Consider the following 22,355-nt stretch of genomic DNA (forward strand, 5'->3'; position numbering starts at 1 on the left):
ACTCCTAATGAAATACAGCTGCTGTCTTGCCTTCTTTATAGCTGCATCAATGTATTGGGACCAGGTTAGATACTTGGAGATCTTGACACACAGGAACTTGAAGTTGCTCATCTCTCTCCACTTCTGATCCCTCTGAGGATTGGTTCGTGTTCCCTTATCAGTGTTCAACTATTTGGTACATCTCACCCTTGTATACCCCCTCATCTCCATCTGAGATTTTACCAATAGCTGTATCATCAGCAAACTTATAGATGGCATTTGAGCTATACCTAACCACACACCATCACAAGTATAAAGGGAGCAGAGCAGTGGGCTAAGCACAGATCCCTGATATGCACCAGTGTTGATCATCAGCGAGCAGGAGATATTATTACCAGTCCTCACAGATTGTGGTCTTCTGGTTAGGGGGTTGAGGATCCAATTGCAGAGACAGGTACTGTGGGAATGATGTTAAACGCTGAGCTATAGTCAATAAACAGCATCCTTACATTGGCGTATTGTCCAGGTGATCTAAGGTTGTGTGAAGACCATTGAGATGGGTTAGACTCTAAAGAAATGAGTGATTTCTTTCTCTCAAAAGTTAGATTTTAAAGAAAAAGAACCTTCCTCTGTACTTCACAGTGCCAATGAGTTGGATTGCACTGACAGCCAGCTTGTGGTTCAGTAAGCTGATCTGCATTTCTGACCTCTTGTTCTTGCCCTAGGCTTAACATGAAGCCTAGTGGTGTTCAGCCTTTGATTGAGTTGAAGTGCTGAATACACTTCATACCTAGCCACTCAGCTTAATGCCAGCTGATGATAGATCTAACCTGCTCCAAGTTCAGTCGCTTGGGACTTAAAAAAAAGTGTTTTATTTTTATTTATTTAGATGAGTGAGAAACGGAGGCAGAGACACACACAGAGACAGAGAATCACAGGACAACAATGATCCCAGTAATGCACTATGAACCAGGGTGGAAAAGGCAAATCCAACTGTAGTACTAGATTGGGGAAGGACTACACAACCCACTTCAATGAAATATCAGTGTCATATACATGATTGAACAAATTTAGCAGAAAACAGTTGAGACTATTTCACTCGGCTTGCTTTGCCATTTAGGAATAAGTGGTTTTGCTAGAATTAAGTGGTGTCTGTTCTAATTGTTTGATGATTTAATTAAAAATGCTACTGAACTACATGGAGAAGTGATGTAGTACCTGGATTTATTTCATTGTACATTAGGGGTGACTCCTACTTGCATTTTCGAAGGCAAAACCCATAGAAAAGACCCAATACATTATGCCGAGTGAACCATAATTAAAATCCACATGATCTTAGAATCCTCTCATTTCTTAACATTGTTTGTGTGTTTAGCCATCAATCAATAAAGTTCAAACATTTCTACCAGGTTATCTACCTGTATCCACTCATGCGTATACATAATTCTGTATCTGAGATTGTATTTCAGTCCATAGGTAACTGGCAAAATTGGATTTTCCCAATGAACAGTCAAAACTCTGCTCATTCCTGGTACTTGTTTTATCAACTTTATCTTTGGAGGATCCGGTTTTACTGAAACACAAACAGTAACAAATTATATATGCATAGATCCCCATAAAACTAGGTTTTATGTCAAAAGAAAAATCCAAAACAGGAGTGAAAGGCAGGTAAATAATATCATGACAACACATTTTGATTCAATGCAATTATGAGCTTTTTTTTAATATATAATTTTTATTAAATTTTCAAAAAGAATACATGAAAAGATAAAATCTACCCACCCCCCCTCCCCTTAACCCTCCCCCCCCATATATAGTCCTACCTAAAAGAAAGAAAGAAAAAAAAAAGAGCCGCCTGGGTATTGGAAGGTTTCCCCATGCTCCATGGGATTCAAAATAAATTTGGTATAATTATTCGTTACTTTCCCCAAGTAACCAAATTCTTTGTCGGAGCACTTAAATATGACATCCTATCTTTTGTAAATAAGGGCGCCAAATATTCAAGAATGTTACATAATTATCTCTTAAATTATAAGTAATTTTTTCAAGTGGAATAGAACTAGCCATTTCATTATTCCAACGATCCATACTTAAATACGAATCAGATTTCCAAGTAACTGCTATAGTCTTCTTAGCTACTGCCAATGCAATTTTTATAAATTCTTTCTGATATTTATTCAATTTAAGTTTCGGTTTTATCCCTTCAATATCACCTAATAGAAATAATACAGGGTTATGTGGAAGTTGAATTCCAGTAATTTGTTCCAATAAGATTCTTAAATTTATCCAAAAGGGTTGAATTTTAAAACAAGACCAAGTAGAATGTAAAAAAGTACCAATTTCTTAATTACACAGAAAACATTTATCAGATAGATTTGAATTTAATCTATTTATTTTTTGTGGTGTAATATATAATTGGTGTAAAAAATTATATTGTACTAATCTAAGTCGAACATTTATTGTATTTGTCATACTGTCCAGACAAAGTCTTGACCAATTTATTTCATCAATATTAATATTCAGATCTGTTTCCCATTTTTGCTTTGACTTATGGGTTCCTTGTTTAATTGTCTGTTCTTGAATCAAATTATACATACAAGAAACAAATTTTTTAATTTTTCCTTTTTGAATTAAAATTTCAATTTCATTAGCTTTTGGCAAAAACATTGTTTGACCCAGCTTACCTATTAAGTAAGCCCTTAACTGAAAGTAACAAAAGAAAGTATTATTAGATATTTTATATTTATCCTTTAATTGTTCAAATGACATCAATATACCTCGCTCAAAACAATCTCCTATAAATTTAATCCCTTTTTGGTACCAATTATATAAAAGTTGATTGTCCATTGTAAAAGGAATAAGTCTGTTTTGAAACAAAGGTCTCCTTGCTAATAGAGATTTCTGTATTTCCTTATCAACATTTATCTTATTCCATAGATCAATCAAGTGTGTTAATATAGGAGATTCTTTCTTTTCCCGTATCCATTTAGATTCCCATTTATATATAAAATCTTCAGGTTTATTTTCTCCTATCTTGTCTAGTTCTATTTTAATCCATGCTGGTTTTTGATCATCGAAAAAAGATGCAATAAATCTAAGTTGATTTGCTTTATAGTAATTTTTAAAGTTTGGAAGTTGTAACCCTCCTAACCTAAATTTACATGTCAGTTTTTCCAATGATATTCTTGACATTTTACCTTTCCAAAGAAATTTTCTCACAAATTTATTTAACTCTTGAAAAAATTTCTGTGGCAATTGTACTGGTAATGTTTGAAACAAATACTGTAATCTCGGAAATATATTCATTTTTACAACATTGACTCTACCTACTAATGTTATTGGTAGTATCATCCATTTGTCAAGATTTTCTTGAATTTTTTTCAATAGTGGTAAATAATTAAATTTATATAAATTCTTTACATCACTATCAAGTCTTATACCTAAATACTTTATACCATTTACTGGCCATCTAAATTGGGTTGCTAACCGACATTGACTATAGTCTCCTTTAGTAAGAGGTAAAATTTCACTTTTATCCCAGTTTATTTTGTAACCTGATACCTTCCCATATTCATCCAATCTAGAAGATAATTTATGTAACGAATGTTGTGGGTTTGTTAAATAGATCAAAACATCATCGGCAAAAAGATTAATTTTATATTCCTCTTGGTTAACTCTAAAACCCATAATATCTGGATCCAATCTAATTAGTTCTGCTAATGGCTCTATCGCCAATACAAATAGAGCAGGTGATAATGGACAAGCTTGTCTAGTTGACCTTTTTAGCTGGAATGGTGTTGAAATTTGAGAGTTTGTCACTACTTTAGCTTTAGGGTTAGAATTTAAAGTTTTAATCCAATTTATAAAGGATGTTCCTAACCCATATTTTTCTAATACTTTAAATAAAAAAATCCCATTCTAATCTATCAAATGCTTTTTCTGCATCCAAAGCTACTACTATACTCTTCTCATCCCTTTTTTGTGCCAAATGAATTATACTGAGTAGCCGAGTTACATTATCTGCCAGTTGTCTATTTTTAATAAATCCTGTTTGAGCCATATGTATTAATTTTGGTAAATATTTAGATAATCTATTCGATAAAATTTTTGCTATTATTTTATAATCCGTATTCAATAAAGAAATAGGCCTGTATGATGTTGGTTTCATAGGATCTCTGTCCTTTTTTGGTAATACTATTACAATCGCTGTTGAAAAAGATTCTGGAAGCTTATGTATTTTTTCTGCTTGACGTATTAGTTCCATAAAAAGAGGAAATAATAAATCTTTAAATTTTTTATAAAATTCAGGTGGAAAACCATCTTCTCCTGGAGATTTATTACTTTGAAGTGATTCTAAAGCTTCTTCAACTTCTTTTAATGTAAAAGGCATATCTAATCCCCTCTGTTCTTCCAAATTCAATTTTGGAAGAGAAACTTGTGATAAAAACCTTTCTATCTCATTAACATCGTTTTGGGATTCTGATTGATATAATTCAGAATAAAAATTTTTTAAAGGTTTCATTTATTTCAAGAGGTTTATAAGATATTTTATTTGCCCTTGTTCTAATTGCATTTATTGTTTTGGAAGCTTGTTCTGTTTTCAACTGCCAGGCAAGAATTTTATGTGCTCTCTAACCTAACTCATAATACCTTTGTTTAGATCTTATAATTGCTTTTTCCGTTCTATATGTCTGAAGCGTATTATATTGTAACTTCTTATTGACAAGTTGTCTTCATTTTTCTTCTGACATATATCTTTGTGATTCTTTTTCTATTCTTGTAATCTCTTTTTCCAATTGATCTAGTTCTGCCATATATTCCTTAATTTTAGATGTATAACTTATTATCTGTCCCCTAAGATATGCTTTCATCGCATCCCATAATATAAATTTATCCTCCACTGAATGAAAATTTGTATCCAAAAAGAATTGAATCTGCTTTTTCATAAAATCACAAAAATCTTGGCGTTTTAATAATGTTGAATTAAATCTCCATCTATAAGCCACTTCTTCCTTATCAGCCATTATTATTGTCATTAATAAAGGAGAATGATCTGATAATATTCTTGCTTTATATTCCATATTTTTCACTCTGTGTTGAATATGCATTGATAATAGAAAAAAATCTATCCTTGAATAAGCTTTACGTCTATGGGAATAGAACGAATAGTCTCTTTCTTTAGAATTGATTCTTCTCCATATATCAATCAAATTTAAATCTTCCATCAATGATAAAGTTAGATTTACTACCTTCAATTTTATAACAGCCTTGGTTGATCTATCGAAGACTGGGTCTAAGCAAAAATTAAAGTCTCCTCCAATTAATATTTTTTCATGTGCATCCGCCAAATTCAAAAAAGTTTCTTGTATGAATTTTGCATCATTTTCATTTGGTGCATAAATATTCATAAAAGTCCATAGTTCAGAAAAAAGTTGACAATGTATAATCACATATCTCCCTGCAGAATCAGTTATTACATTTTGTATTCTAATTGGTAACGTTTTATTGATCAAAATTGCTACTCCCCTCGCTTTTGAATTAAATGAGGCCGCAACAACATTACCCACCCAATCTCTCTTTAGTTTCTGATGTTCTGTTTCTGTTAGGTGTTTCCTGTAAAAAAGCTAAATCTATCTTCATTTTTTTAATATATGTTAAGATTCTTTTTCTTTTCACTGGTCCATTAAGCCCATTAACATTAAAACTCAAAAAATTCAATAAATTAGTTATTATTCTTAACAAAGTTACTCCAATCTAAAACATTACTTATCTTCTCAACTCTCATAGTTCCTTGGGGAATCTCTTTAAACTTCACCATGATGCTATGTGTTACCCCCCCCCCCAACCTTCCAGGCAAAAAGAGAAAAAAAAGATAGAAAAAAAAAGAAAAAACAAAATACCCCCCCCACTAATGTTGCGAATGAAAAGATACACAACACTACCCCCCTCCATTTTACAGGTCGCGGCAAAAGCCACGCTTGCACACATGATTAACGTAGCAATCGATCAGTGCTTCTTCCAGCTCCCCCGCAACAAAAAAAAAGTTATATATATATAGACAAAATTAGTATTATTATTCCCAGCTAATTTCCTCCAGTATTAACCTTTCTTACGCCCCGTCATATAATTTATACTATATTTATACATTCATCCAGCTTCAAAAATCCAACAAATCCATTCTTAAGTCCAATCTTCATCTTCAATCTATCTCGCTCTCCTGAGTTTGTTCTTGTATCTGGTGAATATTCAGAGAATCTTGCACAAACTGCTCTGCTTTCTGGTAGTCATCAAAAAATCTTTTTTCTCCACCAGACAAAAAAATCTTCAAAGTTACAGGATAACGCAGTATAAATTGATAACCATGCTCCCATAGGGTTTTTTTCACTGGATTAAACTTCTTCCTTTTCTTCAAAAGTTCGTAACTTATATCAGGGTAGAAAAAAAACTCTTCGCTTTAATTATCAATGGCCCTTTTCTATCTTTGGCAGCTCGAACAGCTGCCTGTAGAATCCTTTCCTTGTCTTGAAATCTTAAGAATTTTATTAAAATCGATCGTGGATATTATGAGCTTTTCTGCGAACAGGTTGCTTGCGAACACTTCAGATCGAACAGAGTGAAAATAACATTTGCTGAAAAAGTACTCAATGTGCCTATGCATCCTATAGCATTTTGAAAGTGTATGTTAACCCACACTAGAGGTACATTTTAAAGAATTCCAACCAATGGGGAGGGATTAAGACTGAAGGCAAATTTTGAAATTGGAGATGAACCAGGGAAGAAAAGATTCAGTGCACAAGAGGAAGCTAAAATTACTGATGGAGTTCAATATTGAAATGTTTAAATATTGAATATTTCGAAAGCAATTCATTATGTAAAGATCAAAAGTCAGTGAAAGCTGATAAGGGTCATGCCAATCCCAAGAAAGATTTCATGCAAGATAGAACATGAAGGGTGGAGAATACTTACCAATATAATTTGTGGTACTTGAAAGAATACTGAATGGTTAGTGACTAGAGATGAAATAGGTATAGATAAAGGCTTCTGTGGAAATGCCAATGGTATTAGAATAAGAGGGAGAATGCTTTATACGTGAAATTACGAAATCATTGTAGTTAATTGGAAATGGAATTACAAATGCACCCAAAACAAAGGAGGAACAGTTATAGGGTACTGGAGGGAGATGGAATCAGCAGGGATGCACAGCTGCAGCCTAATCTCTTTCTATTTTCTTTCAAAGGTAACACAAAGTTCAAAGTAAACTTATCAAAATATGTATGCACTCAGTAGCAACTTATTAGATACAGGAGTAGAAGCCGGTGGGGCTGCTGTAGTCCACCTACTTCAAGGTTCGGCGTATTGTGTGTTCAGAGATGTTCTTCTACTCACCACTGTTTTAACGTATGGTTATTTAAGTTACTGTTGCCTTCTTGTCAGCTGAACTAGTCTGGCCATTCTGACCTTCATTAACAAAGTGTTTTCACCCACAGAACCGCAACTCACTGGATTATTTTGTTTTGTTTTTTTCAAAGCACCATACTCTGTAAACTCTTAAAGACTGTTGTGTGTGAAAATCCTCAGAAATCAATAGCATTTTGGATCCAGACTGGCTTGCCCACAGAAGGCAATGAGCGGTTGTAAAAGGGTCATATTCTGCATGGAGGTCGGTGACCAGTGGTGTGCCTCAGGGATCTGTTCTGGGACCCTTACTCTTTGTGATTTTTATAAATGACCTGGATGAGGAAGTGGAGGGATGGGTTAGTAAGTTTGGTGATGACACAAAGGTTGGGGGTGTTGTGGATAGTGTTGAGGGCTATCTGAGGTTACAGCGGGACATTGATAGGATGCAAAACTGGGCTAAGAAGTGGCAGATGGAGTTCAATCCAGATAAGTGTGAAGTGGTTCGTTTTGGTAGGTCAAATATGATGGCAGAATATAGTATTAATGGCAAGACTCTTGGCAGTGTGGAGGACCAGAGAGATCTTGGGGTCTGAGTCCATAGGACACTCAAAGCAGCTGCGCAGGTTGACTCCATGGTTAAGAAGGCGTATGGTGTATTGGCCTTCATCAATTGTGGAATTGAATTTAGGAGCCGAGAGGTAATATTACATCTATATAGGACCCTGGTCAGACTCCACTTGGAGTACTGTGCTCAGTTCTGGTCGCCTCACTACAGGAAGGATGTGGAAACCATAGAAAGGGTGCAGAGGAGATTTACAAGGGTGTTGCCTGGATTGAGGAGCATGCCTTGTGAAAACAGGTTGAGTGAACTCGGCCTTTTCTCCTTGGAGCGACAGAGGATGAGCGGTGACTTGATAGAGGTGTATAAGATGATGAGAGGCATTGATCGCGTGTATAGTCAGAGGCTTTTTCCCGGTGCTGAAATGGCTGCCACAAGAGGGCACAGGTTTAAGGTGCTTGGGAGTAGGTACAGAGGAGGCGTCAGGAGTAAGTGTTTCTTTTATATAAACGCAGACAGTGGTGAGTGCATGGAATGGGATGCCGGCAACGGTGGTGGAGGCCGATACAATGGCGTCTTTTAAGAGACTTTTGGATAGGTATATGGAGCTTAGAAAAATAGAGGGCTATGGGTAAGCCTAGTAATTTCTAAGGTAGGGACATGTTTGGCACAACTTTGTGGGCCGAAGGGCCTGTATTGTGCTGTAAGTTTTCTATGTTTCTATACTCTGAACACAGAATGATTGTTAGTGCCAGACAGTGTGGTTTAAGTCACTTAGAGATCAACAATTGAACTTGACTATGTCTGCATGCTTTTATGCATTGAGTTGCTGCCACATGACTGGCTGATTATTTTTTGCATTGTGTACAGGTATGCTAATAAAGTGGCCACAATATATGTCACCACACTCAATAAATCCACAATAGAAGAACAACTACAACAGAATCAATGAAAGACTGCAACCAACTTGGGCATTCAACCAGCATGCAAAAGACAACAAAGTGCAGAAATACAAAAAGAAATACGTGGGATATAATGCTTCTGTAACTCCTGCCTTATGGTAGTAGCAAGAACACAAGGCCTGGATGGTGAAGGTGTATAATGATGGATGCTGCTTTCATGTGGCAGTGCTCCATGTAAATGCACTGGTCTGCATCCACCACTTTCTGTAGCCTTCTCTATTCTTGGGCATTGGTGTTTACATAGGATAGCCACTCCGCTCTGGAATCCAGGATGCTTTTCATTGACTGCAGCTTAGCATTCAACACTACCATCCCCTCAAAACTCATCACTAAGCTCCAAGACCTGGATTCAATAACTCTCTGTAACTGGATCCTCAATTTCCTCACTTGCAGACTCCAGTCAGTATGGATTGGCAATACCTCCTCTACAATCACCATCAGCACAGGTGCACCACAAGGTGGTATGCTTAGATCCCCACTCAACTTGCTTTATACTTATGACGGAGGACAAGTACAGCTCCAATGTTGCATTTAAGTTTGTGATGAAGCACTTATTGGCCAAGTCAAAGGTGGTGATGAATTGGCATACAAGACTGAAAACCTGATTGAATAATACCACAAAAACTTCTCACTCAACATCAGCAAAATCAAAGAGCTGATTATCAACTAAAGCAGGAAGAGGCCAAAGGTCCATGAACCAGTCTTAAGAGGATTGGAGGTGAAGAGGGTCAGTAAATTTAAATTTCTTGATATTATCAGAGAATCTGTCCTGGGACCAGTATATGTGCCATCACAAATAAGGCACAACAGTATCTTTACTTTCTTTGAAGTTTGTCTTCATTTGGCATGACAGAAAAACTTCGACAAATGTTTATAGATGCACAGCTGAGAGTATCCCAACACTTTGCATCACGGCCTATTATGGAGATACCAATTTCCAGGAATGGAGATGGCTATAGAAAGTTGTGGATACAGTCTAGTTCGTCACAGGCAAAGCTTTCCTCACCACTGAGCATGTTTACATGGAACGCTGCCACTAGAAAGCAGCATCAAGGACCCCCACCATCTAGGCCACACTGTCTTCTTGCTAGTTCCTCGGGCAGGATGTACAGGAGCTTAGGTCCTACACCACCAGGTTCAGGAATAGTTATTACCCTACAACAATTAAGCTCTTGAACCAGCATAGATAACTTTACTAACTACAATTCTGAACGGATTCCAAAACTTAGACTCACTTTCAAGGACTCCATAACTTATGTTAATTTTTTTGCACAATTCTTCTTTTGCACACTGGTTATTTATCAGTCTTTCTAGCTTTTTGTCCACAAATTCTATTGTATTTATTTTCCTGTAAATGTCCATAAAAAAGATTCTCAAGGTAACATACAAGTACTTCAATAATAAATTCACTTTGATTTGTAGTGTGAAACATATAGTGTTCCCTAATTGGTGAGAATAATGTGACTGGAGAAAGATAGATGCCCCTTTTTAAAAAAGGCAAACTAGCTTTATCTGAAAGCTGACCACCAGGATGAGTCATCATTAAAAAAAAAATTAAAAATCGACTTCAATCAGACAAATAACATCTGTGGAGGTACAATATAACTTGGAAATGTATAGTTGTCCAACCCTGTTTGTATTCTGCACCTTATGAATAATAATGAAGGCCAAAAATACATCTTCTATGTTGTAAATACTATGCACCAACTGGCCACTAAAACTAATAGTTTTCTCCAGAATATATGGATGCATACTTACTAACATCAACTGGATCCAGATATATTGGATCGGATATTACAGTGCCCAAGGAATTTTTTGCCTCAACTGATATATTATTTAAAACAAAATAATAAATGTATGGGTATTCAATTGCATAGGAGTTGTTCACACCATCTTTCAACACATAATGCTTTGGAGGTCCAGGTTTAATTCTGCAAAACAAAAGAGAAGTATTTCAACACTGCTTTCCAAAATTTATTAGAACAGGACACACTATGCAACATTTCCATAATATATTAATAAGTTACTTGCAGACATTCTACCAACAGCATAGCTATGCAAGGTTAGAGGCAGTACCAGGACTGGGACTGCTGGTTGAATGAGAAGCAAATGCGTGTAGTTGTAGTGGCCATTTCGTGAGGGTCTGTTAGGTGGAACTACTCTTATTGGAGGACAAACATGGACTATGGTGAACATTAAACTGAATAATAATTGTAACCTTTTCCCCTTGTTCTTAAGAGAACGGACTGGGGATAAAGGATATGGAAGCTCCCTGTGCTATGTGCTAATAAAAGTAGAAACAGTAGGCCAGGACAGAATATGTGGCAACAGTGCTTGTGCAAGAAGAAAGGCTTTTGATACTTGGTCCCACCTGGCCCAGAGCAATCCTAGTGGTCTCATCATAAAGAGGTCGGGTTGCACCTAAACAGGAAGAGGACCACCATTCTTACAAGGAGATTTGCACACACTACAAAGGAAGTTTAAACTAATCTGATGGGTGGTTAGAAGGCATAGCTGAAGGACAACAAGTATGGAGATTGACTCAAGTGCACAGGATAAATCAAACATGTTCAGTGAGCAAAAAGGGAGAGGCTAGGGATCAGGGGAATGCTGGCTTATTCAGCTGCATTTGCTTTAAATACAGGGAGCTTCAAAAAATAGGACAGAAGAGCTTAGAGAATGTATCACCACTTGGAATTACTGCCATCACAAAAACATGGTTGAGATAAGGCCAGGACTGACAACAATGTTCTGGAGTATAGAAATTTGACTTGAAGGGTGGGGGGGGGGGGCAGTACCAAAAAAAATAGGTAGAATAGCATTGCAGTACTTATATCCTACGTATATCCTGGAGGGAATGTCTAATATGATCACATGGATTGAACAAGATATGAAAGGAACAATCATTTTGCCAGGGTTATTCAACAATTAGAGGAACAAATGTAAGCAAATTGTAGAAGGTGCAAACAATAGGGTTACGATAATAGGGTCGGAGGAGAAGGGTCAACTTTCCCAATATTAATAGGGGATTACTTAACGTAAGTTGATTTCATGTTAAGTGTGTCCAATAAGTTATTTTGAGAGAATATGTACAGCTCAGGAGTAAACTAGATAACTAAAGACCTGTAAGCCTAATGCAAGTGGTAAGGAAATCATTGGAAGACTTTCAAGGGAAAAGGGTTAATGAACTTTTGGAGAGGCAGGAAATAAACAAGGATAGTGAGCAAGGCTTGTGTGATCGAGGTCACTTCACTAATTTGGTTGGAGTTTATTTTGAGGTGTTAATCCATTAAATTGATAAAGGCAGGGTGGCAAACATTGTTTATATGGACTTTACAGCAAGGCATTTGAGAAGATACCACTTGGTAGACTGATCCAGGTTAAGCAACACTGGATCAAAGGTGATTGTGATAGTAGGTTACTTTCCTGATGAAAGGTCTATGACCAGTTTTGCATTGATGAATCAGTGCTGGCCTCTTCTTTGTTGAATATCATATTAATAATTTGTATGTGAATTTGTAGATACAGTAATACAAAAATTATTGTGGATTGCAAGGAAATTCAACTAAAGTTACAAGCAAGATATACGTTTGTAGATCAGATGAGAAGTTGGACATTGCACTGGCAGATAAAGTTTATACCATCTTCGAAAGTCAAGTAGGGGTAGGCCATCTATAGGAAATGGTAGGGTGCTATGCATGTTGATTAAGAGGGACACTGAGGTTCAAGTCCATAGTTCCCTTAAAGTGGCTATACCTGTAGGGTGATGGAGGTCGCTTATGGCATGTTTGCATTCATAGGTTGGGGCACTAATCTAACAATTTTAAATACTTAAGACCTCACTTGTAATATTATGTGTAGTTCTGATTGCCACGTGATAAGAACAACGTGACTGTAATGGAAATAATGCTGAGCAGATTCATCTAGAGTCCTGACAAAGGGTCTCGGCCTGAAACGTCGACTGCGCCTCTTCCTAGAGATGCTGCCTGGCCTGCTGCGTTCACCAGCAACTTTGATGTGTGTTGCTTGAATTTCCAGCATCTGCAGAATTCCTGTTGTTTGCATCATCTAGATGTTCCCTGGATTGGAGTTTAGTTATGGGGAGAGATTTGATAGGGTGGGCTTGTATTCCCTAAGCAAAGGAGACCGGGGGAGGGGGGGGGACCTGATAGGGGAGCTTAAAATTATAAAGGGGTATAGATAGAGTAACTGTTCACAATCTTCTCTCTCCCCCCACCCCCGCCAATATAATCGCGTCAAAACAAGAGGACATAGATACAAGGTGATAAGATCTTATGGGGGGATTTGAGGTGAAAGTTGTTTTTGTTCATTGATATATGGACCTCAGTCCTAGAGAAGGTAGTGGAATCAGATAAAATCGCTTAGACAGACACTTGAATAAGAAAGGCATAGAAGAAGACAGACTTAATGTGGGCAAATGGGATTAGTATGTGGGCAAAAAGACAGTGGGTCAAAAGGGTCACTTTTGTACTGTACAACTCTACCTTTGAGAGGTCATACAATTTCATTAAGATTAAATTCTCTTTTAAATGCTTTCTGTAAGGACAAGAGTGTGTGGCTTGTGGCCAAGTGGTTAAGGCATTGATCTAGTGAACTGAAGGTCGCTAGTTCAAACCTCAGCTGAGGCAGCATGTTGTGTCCTTGAGCAAGGTACTTAACCACACATTGCTCTGCGACGACACTGTGCCGAGCTGTATGGGTCCTAGTGCCCTTCCCTTGGACAACATCGGCAGCCTGGAGAGGGGAGACTTGCAGCATGGGCAACTGCCGGTCTTCCATACAACCTTGCCCAGGCCTCAGTCATCGTCGAAAATCGATGGACCACTGAAGATGATTTAAGAACAAGAACTCACGATAGCCTATATCTGTATAACGCTTAATAAAAAAAAAACATGTTTCATGGAAGCTTTCCCCAAGAGATCAGCACATGCCTAAACTCTTGGTCAAAAGAGATAGATGCTAAAGTATCTTAAAGGACCCAAGGGATAAAGAAACATCTTGAGGAACACCAGTTATAATTAAAATATATAAATAGCAAGATTCCAGGAATTAAGGCCTGGCAAATTCTTAGAGGACTCGAGGACTGGAGGTGGTTAGAAAAAGGGGGTGAATATTAAAGGATTTTAAAACAAAAGGTATCAATTTTAAAACTGAATTGTAATCAGAGTAGTTATGGAGATGGAACTCATCATACACAATGATAATCAGCAGAAGGCAGAAAGCCAGCGAGGAGAAAAGAGATAATCAAATCTGTTGTTAATAAAGCTACAAAATAACAAGACAAGATGTTATGGAGGTTTCAAACAATCTCAGTGATAGAAGAAAATGTATCCCAAAGTTTATCTTGGAACTAACTACGATTTCAAGGTTGCAATCTGTTTCAGAAAGTTGATAGAGAGGGAACATGTTTCTTTCATTGCTTAATCTGTTAACTTTTTTTAAAAAAAGGAGGGACTGCAAAGAATGACATCATCCATCCACATTCCTGAAGCCAAAAGAAACTTCCAAAACCACTTCATACTCACGACAATTTTAAATAGTAGCTGGTTTGCAGGTACGTCTCTTTTCCTGGATCCCAGGAGCAGGTCATATTGCGGTCATAATATGTTATGCATGTCAAGTTTTTTGGCTTTTCTGGAAGCACTAAAAAAAAACACAAATGATTTGCAATGCAAACCATCAACAGAAAATCATAAGTTTAACATTTTTCATGCTATTTAACTAAGTAGTTCGGAATCTGGTGGACCAAAATAATCAAAGAACTATGCCTCAAATTTTAATGAGAAGAATTTGGGGTGTTCTTAATTATACAAAGCAATATAAAGCACAAATAAAAATAGAAGGTGCTGGAAATACTCAGGTTAGCAAGCTTCCACAGATGCTGCCTAATTTATTGAGTATTTCCTGCATCTAGAACAGTGGTCCCCAACCTCCGGGCCGCGGACTGATACATTGCTGCGAAGAATGCAGCGGTGCAGTGGTAGTCCGAACGCACTCAGCGCATCTTTAAGAAAAAAGCCGAAATAAACAAGCTAATTAATTAGGTGCTGCCCAGCACGTAAATGTTGGCCCAGATCAGAGGCGATTGCCGATTGTCAATTGTCAAGAATACAAAATAAAACAAAATAAAAAATAAAACAAATAAAAATAAAACAAAACAAGTCAAGAACACAAAATAAAATCTCCAATACAAATTGGGTGGGCTGAACTGCCACACCTCAAAGAGCCTGAATATTACTCATTGGCTACTCTTCGGGGAATTTCAATTGTATTTAATCAAAATGTACTATATCAATCCCCTTCGGAATCTTATTTCAATATGTTCCTCTCATTCTCTCAAACTCTTGAGGGTTTAAAAGAGCCTACAGTATGTGATCTCTTCATAACTCTATCCTTGAAATTGAACACAATCATTTTCTATATAGCAATCAAAAATGTAATATCTATTTAAAAAGAAACAAAAACAATATAGTATATAATACTACAGCTCTAGTTTCACCAAATTCTAAATATCTACTACAAGATGTCCCTACTTTGGACCACCATCCTTGCAATACAGACTAATACCTCACTTGTCTTCCTAATTATTATTCTTGTATGCTATCCAGGTCTCTCACCAGCATTTATTAGTCTCACACAATTGAGGCTTTTCTATTCTTCTCACCAAAGTGGATCCCAATCAACCAACTTTTTGCCCATTCACTTGTCTAGTGTCATTACCAATGTCTGCATCCTGTTACTTTCTTATCTATATTTTAAAACTTATTTGGCAGGGGGATGAGAACCGCAGTGAGAAGATTGATGATGAAGCAGTTGGTTTACAAGTCAAAACATTACGTAGTGAGGTTTGAGGAAGGAAAGGCAGATGGTAGAGCAAACGCAGTGAGATTACGTGAAGTGTAACATGGGGGCAAAATCGAAAAGGGTGATGAATATAGGACTGAAGGTGTTATATCTGAATGCACACAGTACATGGAATAAGGTAGATGATCTTATTGCACAGTTAGAGACTGGCAGTATGACATTGTGGGCATTACTGAATTGTGGCAGAAAGAAGATCATAGTTTGGAGCTTAACATCCAAGGATACACATTGTATCGAATGGAATAACAGGTAGGCAGAGGGGGTGGGTGGCTCTATTGGCAAAATGTGAAATCAAATCCTTAGAAAGAGGTGACATAGGATCAGAAGGTGTAGAATCCTTGGGGGTACAGTTAAGAAACAAGGGTGAAAAGATCCCAATGGGAGTTGTATACAGGTCTCCGAACAACAGCCACTATGTAGGATATAAATTACAAAGGGAGATAGAAAAGGCATGTAATAAGGACAATATTATGATAGTCATGGAGATTTCAATATGCAAGTAGATTGGAAAAATTGGGTTGGTGCTGGATCCCAAGAGGAAAACTGTAGAATGCCTACGAGATGGCTTTTTAGAGCAGTTTGAGGTTGAACTCACTACGGGAAAGGCAATCATGGATTGGGTGGTGTGTAGTAAACCAGATTTGATTAAGGAACTTAAGATACAGAAACCCTTAAGAGGCAGTGATCACAATATGATCAAATCCACCCTACAGTTTGAGAGGGAGAAGATTAAGTTAGATTATATCAGTATTTGAGTGGAGTAAAGGGAATTAAAGGCATGAGAGAAGAGCTAGCCAAAGCTGATTTGAAAGGGACACTAGCAGGAATGATGGCAGAACAGCAATGGCTGGAGTTTCTGGGAGCAATTCAGAAGTTGCTGGATCGGTACATCCCAAAGAAGAGCAAGTATTCTAAAGGCAGGATGATGAAACCGTGGCTGACAAGGGAAATCAAAGCCAACATGAAAGCAAAATAGGAGGCATATAACATAGCAAAAATTATCGAGAAGTTAAAGGATTGGGAGGCTTTTAAAAACCAGAGGGCAACTAAAAAAGCCATAAAGAAAGAAAAGATGCAAACTATCCAATAATATAAATATGAAGGCATTGGCCTTCACTGTGGAAGACACTAGCAGTACACCAGGAATTTGAGTGTGTCATGGGGCAGAACTGAGTGCTGTTGCTATTACTGAGGAAGTGGTTGGGAAAGATCTGAAGGTAGGCAAGTCACGTGGACCAGATGAACTATATCCCAGGGTTCTAAAGAAGTTGAAGTTGTGGAGACATTAGTAATGACCTTTGAAGAATCTGGAATGGTTCTGAAGAATTGGAAAATTGCAAATGTCACACCACTTGTTAAGAAAGGAGGGAGGCAGAAGAAAGGAAATTATAGCACAGTTATCCTGAATTCAGTGGTTAGAAAGATGTTGGAATTCATTATAAAGGATGAGATTTCAGAGTACTTGGAGGCACATGATAGAATAGGCCAAGGTCAGCATGGTCTCCTGAGGGGAAATCTTGCCTGACAAATCTGTTAGAATTCTTTGAGGAAATAACAGGCAGGATAGAAAAAGGAGAATCAGTGGATGTTACTCATTTGAATTTTCAGAAGTCCTTTGACAAGGTGCCACTTAACCCGAGGCTGCTTAGCAAGATAAGAGCTCATGGTCTTACAGGAAAGATATTAGCATGGATAGAAGATTGGCAGACTGGCAAGAATACCTGCGGAATATTCTACCACAGACTGCAGTGGAGGCCAAGTCAGTGCATATACTTAAAGCAGAAGTTGATTGTTTCCTGATCGGTCAGGGCATCAAAAGATATGGCAAGAAGGCGTGTGTATGGGGTTGAGTGGGATCCAGGATCAGCTATAACAGAATGGTGGAGCAGACTTGATGGCCTGAATGGTCTAATTCTGCTCCTATGTCTTACGGAGGCAAAGAGTGGGAATAAAGTGGACCTATTCTGATTGGTTGACGGTGACTAGTGGCATTCTGCAGGGGTCGGTATTGGGACTGCTTCTTTTCATGTTTATATGTCAAGCATTTGGATGACAGAATTGATGGCTTTGTGGCCAAGTTTGCACAGAATACAAAGACAGATGGAAGGACAGAGAGTGTTTATGAAGCTGATAGTGTTTTCTCTCCATGATAGCTGCCTTCAACCCCGTGGCAACTCTTCATGGAAACTTTTGCTAGAAATGCAGCTGTTGGCAATCTTATTGATCTCCATCAATACATTGCCTTCCCTGTTACTCCATTAAATCCTTCTTTAGGTTTTATTTATCACATATATTAAGTTCAATTTATTAGAAGTTTACTGTATATTACTTCGAGGCGAGAAGACTGAAACTAGCAGGGCACTGTCTACGCCACCCTGAGCTACCTGCCAGCCTAGTCATCATATGGGAGCCCAAGCACGGGAGGATGAGCCCTGGGCGCCCTCCCAAGACTATGGTCAACATGCTCCTAGAAGACAGCAGCGCGGGTAATGTAGATGAACTGAACACACTGATGAGGGAGAGGGAGAAGTGGAGAGTCCGTCATCCAGCCCAATGCCAGCCCCCTAGGCCTGAGTCGACGTAATAGTAGTAGTACTAGTTTATGCTGCTTTTATCCACCTTTTAGCTTGTTGTAAACTTCAAATGATATCCCATTTTATCATGATCCCTATAAAAAAGTTTAAATATTTCTCCTTTGAAATTAGCACAAATCAATAGGTTTAGAACAAAATATTGTTAACCTCACTCTTGACACCAGATTTATGTGCTCAGATTACCAAGTGCATTGTGTACATCAATAAATTTATTCCTTTAAAAAAGCCAATTGCAAGCCCACCACAATTCCAGGTGCTGTCCAAAATAATATTTACCATCTTGTTAGGTAGCCAGCTACCACCCAATTAAATGTTAACTGGTAGGCAGCTTATAAATTATTTTAGTCCATAGTAACCAGATATCTGAAAGTTAAATTCCAAATGTAAAAGTAGTCTAATATTATCTTCAACCAATTCCCACATTCAGAAAATTCTCAACTACTGCATTCTGTTAAAGCTGTTCTTTAAAAAATTACTCTGGGCATCAGCAAGATGGATCATTACTTACAGCACTTAGATAATTCTGAAGCTCAGTAACAAGTTTGCTTATTTATGAAACTGGTCAATTACTTGTAAAGTAAGAATATTGCTGAAATACATGTGTATTTTAGAATAGGGGAGAAGAAGGGTATCATAATAATGGGATAGAGCAAGCTCTTCAATCCCTTGAAAGGTATCCAGATGCATGGGATCTTGATAACTGAAGCTGAGAGTTCCAAGTATTTTAAACTCAAGCTGCTAGTGCCCAAATGCATTACTTTACTTAAAGTGAAGCCAACTGACAAACTGGCAAAATAGCAGATTCGCTATGGTACAGCAGAAAAGATCATTCTAAATGTACCATAATTCTGCATGTGATTGGAACTCCAAATATTCAAACCGTGAAAGCAAACTGGTAGTAAAGTGCCATATTTTATTTTTCCCCATATCACTCAGCCCCAGAAAACACTTACATCCTGTCGTAACTTGTATTCCAAAGACAGTTCCCACATGATCCTCATTGTACTGTACATTGCAGGTCAGAAGTGCAACTCCAACAGTAGAAATAGTCAGTGTTACATTGGATACCGTGTTATTGACTATGGTGTAGTGGTCACTTGGTATTCTATTTTCCTTTAATTTCCAGAATACTTGATTGGCATCCACTCTATGTTCTTTCACAAAACTTTTACTAAGAATGCAGGATGCCTGTATTTGGGATCCATTTTCTATTACTGGTGACTCAGGAACAATGTAGGCAGATCCTTCCAAGGGATTATCTACTAATGGAAATAAATAAAATCATGTCAGTAAATCTAGTTTCTACAAAATTACACCGTTAAAGTAATTACATTTTTGCATCAGATTTAATGTAACACATTGATTCTTAAAAGTTGCATATGAAAAGTGAAGAAATACCTGTAAAGGTATAGTACAGTAAGCGATTTTCAAATCAATTAAATATTCTTTTTATTACTTATGAATTACATATATAACAAATCAAATCACCTGTATAGGTATGACCACATAAATGGGGCTATATTACAGACTACCTAACAGTCCCAGGGATTTAGAGGAACAAATTTATAAAAAGTTCGCACACTGTTGCAAGAAACACAAGGTGGTTATAGTAGGTGATTTTAACTTTCCACATATTAACTGGAAACCCCATACTGTGAAAAGACTAGATGGGATAGGGTTTGTCAAATGTGTTCAGGGAAGTTTCCTTCATCAGTACGTAGAAGTCCCAGTGAGAGAGCGTGAGATACTGGATCTGCTATTAGTGAATGAGACAGGGCAGGTGGCAGAAGTTTCTGTAGAGTAACACTTTGCATCCAGTGACCACAATGTCATTAGTTTCAAAGTAAATACAGGCTTCCCCCGCCATCTGAAGGTAGAGCGTTCCTATGAAACGGTTTGTAAGCCGGAATGTCGTAAAGTGAAGAAGCAATTACCATTTATTTATATGGGAAAATTTTGAGAGCGTTCGCAGACCCAAAAATAACCTACCAAATCATGCCAAATAACACATAAGACCTAAAATAACAGTAACATATAGTAAGAGCAGGAATGATATGATGAATACAGAGCCTATATAAAGTAGAAATACTTTTCCACAATCATTGCTGCACTGGTCTCCATAGCGAAAATCACACGCAAGCGCTCTCGGCAGAAACACGGCACAAGCACTCTCCAGTAACTTTTAAGCTATGAAGCTGCCAAATCATACCAAATGACACATAAAAACACACAGCCTATATAAGGTAGAAATAATATGTACAGTGTAGTATCACTTACGGAATTGGGAAGACAGCGCAGAGCACACTGATCATGGTGTGTTAGGCTGAGTCGTTGGAGGTTGGGGTGGTGCAGTGGTCCCCACCCTCCGGGCAGCCAACCAATACCGATCCACGAAGAATGCAGGGGTACAGCGGTAGCCGGGAGGCACACAGCACCTCTAAGAAAAAAGCCAATATAAACATGCTAGTTAATTAGGTGCCGCTCGGCACATAATTAATTAGCATGTTTATTTCAGCTTTTTTCTTAGAGGTGCTGTGTTCCTCCCAGCTACCGCTGCATTCTCCGCGAATCGCTATCTGTCCGTGGCCTGGGGGGTTGGGGTGGTGGGACACTGGGGTGTCATCTCATCGTCATCTGTTTCCATTAGGGCAGGCAGGTCATCTTCTTCTATCTCTGCCTGCCTCGATGTCGAAGTCCAAGGTTCGTCGTCTGCTGTGGAAGGCTTGCTTGACTGCTGAGACTCGCGCATTTTTCTATCATACAGTTCTTTGTAAGGACTCAAACCATCTTGCAAATATGCCATAAACCGACGTACCCTTTCAAAATTAAAGTCGTACTTTATCATTACTCATTGGGTTTCGATTGATATCCTTTCCTCTTCCAATTGCATTAGCTCTTCATCTACTAGTTCTTGGTCATGGGATGCCAAAACCTCTTCAACATCATCTTCATCAACTTCCACAAGCCAAACTCACTTTGTCCTTACTTCATTCACCACGATCAAAAAGCTTAATTATGTCTAGTTTTACGCTAAGTGTAACACCCTTACGAGCTCTTTTAGGCTTTTCCGATACCTTAGAACTTATCTTGCTAATGGCTGCTCACAGGCACGTGTTTAAGCAATGCCGGCGTAAATGCTGTTCCGAATCCGGGGGAAGAGCGGCTGCTCAGGGCGTGCACTGCTTTTTTTTCCGCATGCTGCCTTTTTTCGTAACAGTGAAAACACCTTCTGTTAGCGAAAACAGGAAACTAATGTAGGTCTTTCGTAACAGTGAAGTTTCATAAAGCAAACGTTCGAAAAGCAGGGGATACCTGTATGCTAAAAGATAGGTCTAATCCATGGGTTGAGATTCAAAATTTGCCTTTCTCCAATTTAGGTGGTATCAGAAATGATCAGGCAAGTGTGGATCAGGACCAACTGTTTTCTGGCAAACAACAGGAATTCTGCAGATGCTGGAAATTCAAGCAACACACATCAAAGTTGCTGGTGAACGCAGCAGGCCAGGCAGCATCTGTAGGAAGAGGTGCAGTCGACGTTTCAGGCCGAGACCCTTCGTCAGGACTAACTGAAGGAAGAGTGAGTAAGGGATTTGAAAGTAGGAGGGGGAGGGGGAGATCCAAAATGATAGGAGAAGACAGGAGGAGGAGGGATGGAGCCAAGAGCTGGACAGGTGATTGGCAAAAGGGGATACGAGAGGATCATGGGACAAGAGGTCCGGGAAGAAAGACAAGGGTGGGGGGGGGACCCAGAGGATGGGCAAGAGGTATATTCAGAGGGACAGAGGGAGAAAAAGGAGAGTGAGAGAAAGAATGTGTGCATAAAAATAAGTAACAGATGGGGTACGAGGGGGATGTGGGGCCTTAGCGGAAGTTAGAGAAGTCGATGTTCATGCCATCAGGTTGGAGGCTACCCAGACGGAATATAAGGTGTTGTTCCTCCAACCTGAGTGTGGCTTCATCTTTACAGTAGAGGAGGCC

The 22,355-nt window shown here is 38.2% G+C and overlaps 1 protein-coding gene across 6 annotated transcripts in view; it reads right to left on the bottom strand.

Moving 5' to 3' along the window:
• The window catches only part of LOC134343964 (interleukin-6 receptor subunit beta-like), a 109,887-nt gene that overhangs the window by 32,163 nt on the left and 55,369 nt on the right, over positions 1-22,355 (bottom strand). For 4 of the 6 annotated variants that reach the window (XM_063042944.1, XM_063042945.1, XM_063042947.1 and 1 more), the window contains exons 3-6: positions 19,331-19,639; positions 14,445-14,562; positions 10,657-10,829; positions 1,398-1,552 (exon numbers count right to left, since the gene is read on the bottom strand). In XM_063042944.1, the coding sequence (XP_062899014.1) occupies positions 1,398-1,552; positions 10,657-10,829; positions 14,445-14,562; positions 19,331-19,639 (755 nt within the window). The remainder of the gene's footprint in view (positions 1-1,397; positions 1,553-10,656; positions 10,830-14,444; positions 14,563-19,330; positions 19,640-22,355) is intronic. The other 2 variants (XM_063042948.1, XM_063042949.1) reach the window with 1 other exon arrangement.

Source organism: Mobula hypostoma, chromosome 3 (assembly GCF_963921235.1).
Source record: "Mobula hypostoma chromosome 3, sMobHyp1.1, whole genome shotgun sequence".
Classification (NCBI taxonomy): Eukaryota; Metazoa; Chordata; class Chondrichthyes; order Myliobatiformes; family Myliobatidae; genus Mobula; species Mobula hypostoma.